The 9963-nt window shown below is 38.8% G+C and overlaps 1 protein-coding gene across 2 annotated transcripts; it reads right to left on the reverse strand.

The window, feature by feature from the left end:
• Positions 1–423: 423 nt before the first annotated feature.
• Positions 424–9473, reverse strand: LOC18023144 (autophagy-related protein 2). Of its 2 annotated transcripts, XM_006406464.2 has the most exons (15): positions 9124–9473; positions 7685–8685; positions 7380–7528; positions 6924–7072; positions 3806–6841; positions 3602–3714; positions 2908–3097; positions 2523–2636; positions 2341–2448; positions 2084–2216; positions 1386–1582; positions 1087–1283; positions 896–986; positions 733–770; positions 424–651 (listed from the first exon to the last, which is right to left on the reverse strand). In XM_006406464.2, the coding sequence occupies exons 1-13, from the start codon at positions 9325–9327 to the stop codon at positions 905–907; spliced, it is 5673 nt and encodes a 1890-aa protein (XP_006406527.1). In that variant the 5' UTR covers positions 9328–9473; the 3' UTR covers positions 424–651; positions 733–770; positions 896–904. The 2 variants fall into 2 exon arrangements, with proteins under 2 accessions (XP_006406527.1, XP_024015788.1); XM_024160020.1 differs by lacking the exons at positions 424–651; positions 733–770 and having other exon boundaries at positions 877–986; positions 9124–9327.
• Positions 9474–9963: the final 490 nt, after the last annotated feature.

The raw sequence follows: 9963 nt of genomic DNA on the forward strand, positions 1-9963 counted from the left end.
TATTTTTTTTTTTCTTCATGACCTATGATCGTATCTTCATTGTACATAAACCACTAGTATGCAATTGGTGAAGTATTTTATTCTTTCTTGTTAAACTTAACCGATTCACCGGGCTATGAAGCGCTATATCCACAATTAATAATCAGCTAGTCCTTAGAAATTAGAAAGAGATTACTGTGCAACTTTTTTTTCTTGATATAGAGTAGATACAAGACAAAAGGTCCAACGAAATACTGACAAAATAAATCTAACAAGATCCTTGTTATGTAAATAAAAAATCGAATTCACAAACATGAACCATATTTGACCACGTTTCCAAATTCCAACACAATCATATAGACGTCTAGTTCAGTCAAGTCACACTCGTCAACACTCGATTTTTAAATTTTGAAAATAGAGATATACGAAAAAGGAATCTGGCAGTTCTAAAATTCTTTTCAACTATAAACAGAGAAAAACTGTACACTTTCACTCATTTGGCAAACTTTGAGGGGGTACATTTACAATGGAGAAATATCGAAATTGTTTTATGTACAGACAAACTGAATGATTCTATAATGCTTTGTTCTATACCAAAATTATGCCATCGCTCCGGCTTTTCGAAGGGCAAAAGAATGGTTCTTCACTTTACTCTATTCAAACCTATATTACCTGCAAGAAATTTCAACAAGTTGAAACCAAAAATCCATATAAAGAGCAAACTTTAGAATTTAACAAGTTTAGTAGACTTACACGCTAAATGTAAAAGGGGCCTGACACCATTGGACAATCTGTACCAAACGAATTAGAAATAGGAGTAAATGGTTAAAGTCAAGCTTGGTTTCTCCAACTGCTGGATGAATTACCACAATTGCAGTAACCAATTTACGAAAATGTGACAGACCAAAAATTATACCTGGGTTGTTTATCTGTGTTGATCTTGATTCCTTTGTTTATCGGGGCCTAAGTACTTTTCCATAGATTCCTTTTTATGTTCAGGATCAAGACTGGAAGGTGAAAAAAAAAATCCCCATGAGTCTTTAGTAGTTTGCAAAATAAAAGTTTTTTTCAAGCCCTGTTTCCAAAAATTTGAATGTGAGAACCAACCTGTTTCTGATGCCAACGAGAGCACTATGTACAGCCCTTGCGCAAGCAGAAGCAGGTGCTATAGCAGCTGTTGGGACTCCTTGAACAGCTGTTGCAAATGCTGATCCAGCTCCGTCTCCACGTTGATACTTCTTCAAAGGCGTACGGACTAATGCAGAAGCTGTCTTTCCTATTCCATCGCCTATGCTCTCACATGCCTATAAAAAAATCCCGGAAAGAAAAATATATATGATCCAGAAGCCGAAGAGAGATCATTTGAGCAGAAATTCAGGACATGTATTGCCTTCACACTCACTCACCTGCCGCATGCCTTGCTTAGCGTTTCTAGGCTGATTATGTCTAACATTCGTCTTTGTTTTGCCTTGGGGCTGTGGCAATGATGGTGCACTTGCAAGTATATATTCTGCTCTCAACAAAATATCATGAGCACCGGCTGCCAAGTGAACACCAAGTCCAACAGCTTCCAGTGAGATGCTTCTGAGAAACGCAATAGTACCTGAAAATCCACAGTTGCAGCTTGTCATGCGAACTATAGTAAATCACAAACTATAATAAATTCTTGGATGAAACAAGCACATACGGCTGAACATAAGAATGTATACTATCAGAAACATAATCATGACCTGCAACTGTTGATATGGAATAATTTGGCCACAGCAGCGGATGCTATGCTGCTTTAAGGAGGCAATTCCAATATCAGCTATGTCAAAAGTCGTAGTTATAAGGGTTCCCTATTCATGGCTAGAGGGCTAAAAGCAAATATCTTCAAACCCTTGTTCTAGAGGAATGAGACTCTAGGAAATATATTAAACACCAGAAACCTTTATGTGAACAGCTCCACTTTTGCAAGTGGCTTCTAACAGTTATAACATTATATATGATAACGAATGAGTGCACCATAAGTAGCTTAGTTTCAGATAATAGAATAGAATAAGAGGAAAACAAGGAAAAATCATAGTGAAAAATGAGCATTGAACACTTTGAGATCACGCCTCACCTCTTTGAACTCCCTTTACTAGCCTTCGGTCTTTCCTGTAACTTTCAACAGGTGAGGAGACCAGCTTCGCAGCAGCAGCATAAAGAGCAGAAAGTGATCTAACTGTTGGGATCCCCTTCAACAGTTGATGAATCTAAATATTACAATTACAGAACATGAAAAAGCTCGTCAGTCTTTCGTTTTTTTTTCTTTTGCACGAAAAGCTTGTCAGTCTAAACCCCAAAAATGGATGATTATTAATGCTATGTGAAACGAACCTGATTCTGAGATATATCTTCCAACCATTCTCCAAGGATAGTCTCGCATACATTGCCCCAGCCGTAGATTCCAGCAGCATGCACATGTTTGAGCTGTAGTTCAATACCCTGCATACGTTCCTCTGTGATGAGTAATGCTGAAACGACCTTTAAGACGCAAGCTGGAAAATTTTGTTTCTTACCTTCCAGGGAACTAGGTTCACTAGCTCTGCATATTTTCCTCCCGTTAGTGCTGCTAGATCAACATGATGTGGGCTGTAATCAACTCGAACAATAACAGGCCATATGTCGAATTTCTGCAAATAAATTTCATTAGTCAGATAATTTTAGTAAAAACAACCTTCATAGAAACATACTTCCTCAGAACTCTGAATTACAATAACACTGAGGTTTATAACTTCATCTGGGCGACATCATATATATCTTTTGGAGACGTTAACATGATTAGTATTACATTAATTTGAGCATGAAAACACACACTATCAGTATATATCCTAGGAAGGTAACCCGTGAATAATTCTCCTCCAGCATCATACTACCGTATAGGAAGAAAGAATCTTTATTAACCTGAAAATATGGAAGAAGCGCTTCTTCTATGATATTATGCCCCTTAACAGAAACCGACAACGTTGATCCACCTGACTCTCCAACGGAAACTACAGGCTTTTCTAGGTTGTTAGCTCCAAAGAAGCAGATGAGAAAATCCAGTTGACTTTGATGAAGATGCAACAGTATAGGGAGTAAAGCAATACGTAACCTGGGAGAAACAATTATAAGAAAAAGGAAAGAAAGGTTTCACATATGCGGTAACTATTATTTAAGCCGTAAACAGAAGGTCCATCTAAGTAACACCAAAATATATCAAAGGAAAAAAGCTTAATGTAATTCAAGTTTACTAAGACTAAATCCGTAATGTAATTTACCCTTACATGTTGCCAAAAAGAGGGAATCTCGTGGAAACTAGTTTGTATGAATATTACTACCTCCAAGGACAAATGACCTTAATTATTCAGTATTTATGCATATGTCTTTTCTTTGATAGGCATTAAATTTAACAATGCAGTTATTCAATAAGGATAATGAACATATCTCGGAAAATGTTTGATAGAGGTTTTGGCCATGTACAGAATCAAACATTTGCTGAAAATCCAGTTGTGCATACAACTAGGCCAATGTTTATTGAAATTATAGATGTGATTCTCATTGTTAGATATAAAAAGAAAAGTGAGTATAACACTGTAGAATATTAGAGATAGCATACCGGTTTTCCTCAAGTGGCGTCTCAGGGTCAGGTCTGACAGTTTTCAATTCCAACTTGAATGCATTTGAAGAGGAATCTCTTGGGTGATCTTTTGAGTTGTAATATCCAAGGACCTATAATTCATGGGAACAAGGTCAATAACATACCCAGGTTATTTTTAGTATAATCAAATATTATGACGATAAAAGTGAAAATCTCAATTACCAATGTCCACGGTGCAGCTTTGCTTCTATCATAAAGATAAAAATCTTGGACCATGAGAGAGAGTTTAGAAGTACATATTCCGCCAATTGGAAAGATTTCATACAGGAATTGCACCCCAGATAATTCCAGCTCAAGGCAAGAAGTTGTATCTCGGCCCATCATATTTTTATAAATTTCACCTTTCTTTCTAGAATCATGCCAATCGGAGCCAGAGTAAATTCTCCACTTGAGGTCTATATTTTTCAGAAGTATACGTCCATTAGCTGTTACAGCAGAATAAGATTTCAGACCAAAAGATGAAAATTCTCCATCCATCATACGTTCCTCATGATCTTCCTCAGTTGCTTCTGAGACATGGTCTTCTAAAATTCTTAAGGACGTATCATCATACCACCCAGAATTCCCCTTCCTCAAATCAGTCTCAAGAAACAATTGTCTCCCTGATGAATCCCCTTCTTGAGGTACCTCTGACAATGGACGGAACTCAGACAAACAATAGTCTTCAATTAGTTCAGGCAGGCCATCTCTTTCTAGGAATATTTGAATGCTTTCTGGTTGTAATCTAGACGATGACCCACACACAAACTGATTAGACGGTCGTTCCTCAGGAAAAGCAGGTAACTGATTACGTGCCTGCCGATGAGATGACATATAGTTATTCTGACATTCCAAAGAATCAGACTGACTACTACGATTGATATCAAATTGGAAAGCATCTTCATTTATTTCGCCCATCAAACCAGTGACCCCATTTTCAGTTTCAGTTTCTGAATCTAATCTTAAATTTTTCATTTCTCCACTAGAATCGGAGCTACTGAGTCTATCGCTGATATCAAAATCATTCCTAGCATTCGCCTGCTGAATGTTATCCCATCGAGTCTGCAAGTGCACAGCTGATTCCTCCAAATCAGGAGCAAGTAACTGTTGGAGCTGCGTGGCCAAGCGAATCAAACCAGAAGTCGTGTCACTGCAAGTTTCTATTAACAAGTGAGATTTTGAACACTCCAACTCCCAGAGAAGGCCACTTTCAGAATTAGTCCTTAGAGTTGCTTCAATGAGCGCTTCATTAGCAACTTTAACATAACCATTCTCATGAAGATGCTCTGAACTGTACGTTCCATCAAGTCTGCTAAGGTCCAAATCCACGGACAGAAGAAGCCCAAGATCTTGAATCCTGATTCTGTAATCATTTCTTATGGAACCAACCAGACTTGTCTTTGAAAGGCTAAAAGAAGATGCCGCTACCAGACAGGCCACCCACGGATCACTTGATTGATGTAAATGATCTGTATTCTCATGGTGTGGCTCATAGCTTAGACCAACATCAACCAGATTAAGAGTAAACGAGGAGCCACTAGATGAGCTGGAGTTTCTCTCTTGAGAATTTGTTTCAACTTGAAAAGTGAAAAAAGAAGAAGCCACATCTATCCAATCCAGGCGTCCTCCTATAGCAGAAATCGTACAGCCCCTGACAGATACTGCTTGAAAATCGTAACAGATCTCAGGTTCCTGTAAGTGCAGAATATCTAAGCCAGCCAACCGTGACGACAATGCATTTGAACCTCCTCCATTACCGCGCTTGATCGCAGAGTTGCTACATGAGAGCAATAGCAACTCTTGATCAGGTAGACCTGTAACAGAACCCCATAATGTACCTTCCCCATGGGCTAACCAAAAGAAATCAGCACCAGAGATACTGCCAAGATTTGAGACAGACATAAGATTTAATTTCTGAACCCTCAGGTTTAGCTGATTCCATGATCCAGGAAGCTCAATCTGAAGCTGATTCTTTATGCCCATTTGCGGCTCTGGCCTAACCAAAATGTCAACAGAATCACATTCCACAACCAGAGACGTTTGACACACAACAGGTTCTTCTGTTTTCTCAGCTGTATTGGCTGCCATACACGATAGCCAGTTTTTTGCCTGGTGTACAAGAGTGCATAATTTGCTGTATTCCCAACTATCTAAACGGATAGCAAGTGGAAGCAAATGAACATAAAGGCAGAATGAAGAAGTCGAAATTATCTCTTTCCTGGTTTGAGAGTAGATGTCTTCTTGATCTTTGGCAGTAGCAACAGCAGCAAACTGAAGGCCATTCCCACCAGATTTATCTGTCTGAGTAGATTCTTCCTGCGTAGCCAACATCTTAGCTCTCTCCACTAACCAAGGGCTACCGATAGGTTTATCTTGCCAAAACATACCAATGGTTGAAAGTTGGTGACTAGTTCTGTTGTTGGTAAGTATTATATTATATGCAGAGAATTCACCCTGCATACGATTTGAATTTGCTTCAGAATCTTTAAGGTCAGAAGTGACCAAATAGATGCCAACATCACCAACGCTGAAGCATATGGAGCGAGTAGCCGATGTAAAGTACATTTCTCCTGGACTTCCTTCCTTACGCCTTTCATTGTCAGAAGGGGATGAGGAAGATATGTCGACGACAATAAATTGCTCACAAAGCGAGTTACATAACCTTGTCGAAATGCTCTCAAAAGGGAAGCACATAATCACTCGAGCATTCCAGATTGACACACTACCTTGCAATCTTTCTGATTTAGAATTGGATGCCACGCGATTCCTTTCATGACTGGTTATGGGGATAGAATCTGACACATCATTGAAAAGATTTACCAACATTTCTACTGAATGAAGGTTCAACCAGAATGTGGTAGGTGGTAAACTCAACGAGAACGAATTAGATCCTCTAGGGCTGGCTTTGGATGATTGGAAATTGACAATAAACTGAAATCCATTGCCCCCTGCAGCTGTAACCAACATTGTCTTGACTGCAGAACCCTTGTTACAAAAGAGGAAGCCATCAGAAACTATCTCGCTTAATCTCTCAGAGGCAGCATTCAGATCAGACGAGGCAAAGGGAGGAAGAGTAGTCTGAACTTTGGCTTGTAAATCTTTAAACAATTTAGTCTGATATTCAGTATTCGCGGTGTCAACAACATTTGCAGCTTGAAAATAATCAGCGATCTCCATCCTGTTCACTTCTCCTTCTAACCTCATATTCTGAGGGCATACCTGTTGACCTTAACGAATGTTTTAATTAACTTAGGCACAGATACTCGTGAGGGGAGGAAACACAAGTCATCAAAGTAATTACCTGAAAAGAGACAGAAATATCTCTGAGTTCTGCACCCAAGTATTGAATTCCCGTGGAAACATCTTTCCATTTGTCTTTATCTTGGAAAAATAGTACCACCGAAACTCCAGCAAAGGAAACTTTACAACTTGTTTCAACGTGTTGCTGTTCTGCATATTGATGAGAATAGTTGCACATGAAGAAGAAATGATTAATTGAGGACAAATCAGATGAATCGGAGAAGATAAAGGCCTAGGTAAGTAAAAGCTACAAATATTACACTGCTTGGCATAATTAGCTAATGGATTGATTTAAGCACAAACAAAGGCTTGATGTGTATAGGTTAAAAGTATAAGAATATAATACATAGAAAATACCTTAGATTACATAACATGATTACCAAAACACCCGTATAAGAAAGCTAACATTTGATTGGTAATAACACATTTTAAACATTATTCAAGAGAATATTATTACCAGAAGGAAGAAGCAAAGACCCAGAAGCAAGGCTAGATGCAGCATTGATTGCTGTGAAGACAGAAGATGTCCAATTCCACACTCCTTGGCTTCCAAAAGCTGATTGGTAACTCCTCATTGCATCAAAACATTCAAAAAACTGGTCCACACTGTAGGAAACAAGAAAAAATAACACGGATATGAGAATTCAGTCAGAAAGACAAAAGGTAAAGTCATATCCAGATTGTGACAAAAGATGAAAATACAAGTCAAGCAAAAGATACAATAGACTTGTGATAACGAAATACTAGAGACATCGTTAATACCTTGCACCAATATCCACTTCTCCATCCTCTTCTTTCTTACTGAAAGAAGAAGGAAACCAATCTGATATAAACTGTAACCCAGGTGTAATATCAGGCTCCACTTCTTGGCCCCCTGACGAGGATAATGTAGCTGGAGGCGTTACCATAACATTAGTAGGTATTCCAGGTGAATCCGTCGACAAATCAGAATGCGAAACTGGGGGAAAACAGTCTGATCCGAAACTAGCGAAATTTTTCCAAAATTGTAAGAACCATCTAATTGTAGAAGGTTGAAACCGTAATTCAACAGGATCAATGCAAATATCAGCATCGACCTTGCGAATGTCTAAGGAACCATTCTTCCAGGGTATACTTAAATTCAAACTCCCTGAAAAGCCACCTCCTTCGCCTGTCATGATCAAAGTCACATCATTTGATGTTTTTTTCCCACAAGTTTTTTCGCCATCATCATCATCATTTATATTTAAAAGCTCTACAACTGCTCCTTGAAACTTCACACAGTTTGCAAGTCGATTAATACCGAGGAAACTATCAGGAGAAACTTCATTAGCCGTAACTCGGTCCTCTGAAATTCCACACTCTATCTCTGTCATTCTAAGTACCAATGCTGGTCGTGGACCAGCTTCATTCTGTACTTTGCCGAAATCAGGATCAAATGCTACAATCAGATTCTTAACTGTGACATGAAAACTTGTAAGAAACCATTTCACTATCTTCGCAACCGTCTTAACCCCTTCATGGACATCGATAGACGCAGAATTAGCAGCATCAACCAGCATCTCATTCTCATGCTTTCCTAGTCCAAGGCGAAGACTATGTAAATCATCTCGGGAAGAGGTGGAGGTGGTTGCTTCATTTGAAGATGATTCATTACTCTCCAAACGTGGTGCAAGAACGAGCTCAAGCTCGTCCACCTCAACTTGACAACCATTGGTCTTCCAAGGCATTTTAACTAACAAAGACCCAATTGAGCCTTCCTTTATGAGCAGCGGAGCATCAAACTGGAATCAAAGAAGAAAGGGGATGAGACTCTCAGAATTGGTAAACCATAAAAGTTCTCAAATCTGGGAATATAGAGAACCAAAACATTTAGTAAATCATAACATGAACTACTATGAAAAAATGCATCTTCATTTGTTCGTTCCAACGAACTCAAAACAGTACTCTTCCAGATAAAGAACAGTCACACAGCACAGTTTACCATATAAGACTGAGAAGGGCCTTTTTCTGTATCAAGTAATGGTCCACCACGAATGAACTAAAGCTCCCTGGTTTAAACTAAAGAGAATTTCTAAAACAAAGTTTACACCATCCTCAACATAAAACCTCAATACTTGCATAATAGTTAGCTTCTAGTCCCAAGGCAGTTTGGCTACTCTAAAATCCAGAATTCTCATAATTGGAAAGCATCATTTTGAGAATAGAAGGGATAGAGAAACCTTGTCGTTCAAATAGTCAACGTTGATAGCAAGATCGCAGAGCTGAATTGTGCCATCCCTGAGCTGAATATCGAGCTGATCAAGGTCAATATCCCCAAGTATGAGTTTGCCCAATTTCTTCTTCAACAAGAATTTGACGACTCTCTTCACCGCCCACCTTGAGAAAGCAGCCTCCGCTGATTTAGCAAAGTTCCAAGGAAACATCGTGTTCCCTGCCGATCACAGAACCGTATCGAAGACCGTAATTTTGGGATGATTGGAATTTTAGGGTTTTTTCGAGTTCGCGGGGAATCGGGGGATGTTGACGGAAAGTTGGTGATTGCGGAGAGAGAGAGAGAGAATAAGAAGCAAAGTGAGTCCACGGTTTTTGGCTTTTCCGTGTAGATAATCAGTTTCCCTCTCTATCTCTTTCGCTTTCTCTTCTTAATCTTTTGATTAGTAATAGATTGCTATTTTTTAACCGGAGCCGTTACGGATGTATTATCACGTACCAACTTTGGCGGTGGTTCCGTCACCGGTAATACGAAAACCGGTTCTCAAATTCTAGTTAACTGACCCAAAGTTGATCACATAAGAAATCATGGGGTCAAATAGCAGTTTCTGTCCAACAAATTATGTCTAATCAAACTTAATCATCGTGTCTAATCAAACTTAATCAACTTTTTGTTTCTTCCCTCGCCGCTATGTTTTTACGGTTTTTTTTTTTGGTATTAAAAAACTTAATCATCGTGTCTAATAAAACAAATTGAAATTTCAATTTAGCAGTGCATGTGCAAGCACTAAGCACTGCATCGTGATGGTTATGAGCTTCGTATCTAGACCTTTTAATTTACAATTTGT

This window comes from Eutrema salsugineum, unplaced genomic scaffold, assembly GCF_000478725.1.
Source record: "Eutrema salsugineum unplaced genomic scaffold, Eutsalg1_0 scaffold_13, whole genome shotgun sequence".
Taxonomy (NCBI): domain Eukaryota; kingdom Viridiplantae; phylum Streptophyta; class Magnoliopsida; order Brassicales; family Brassicaceae; genus Eutrema; species Eutrema salsugineum.

Bases quoted from the DNA above. Each gene is read 5' to 3' on its own strand.
- LOC18023144 (XM_006406464.2), bottom strand. From the start codon at position 9,327: ATGTTTCCTTGGAACTTTGCTAAATCAGCGGAGGCTGCTTTCTCAAGG. The intron at 8,686-9,123 runs GTTTCTCTATCC...CTTTGATTCCAG, and splicing joins TTGACTATTTGAACGACAAG to TTTGATGCTCCGCTGCTCAT. The intron at 1,583-2,083 runs GTGAGGCGTGAT...GTGGATTTTCAG, and splicing joins AGTAAAGGGAGTTCAAAGAG to GTACTATTGCGTTTCTCAGA.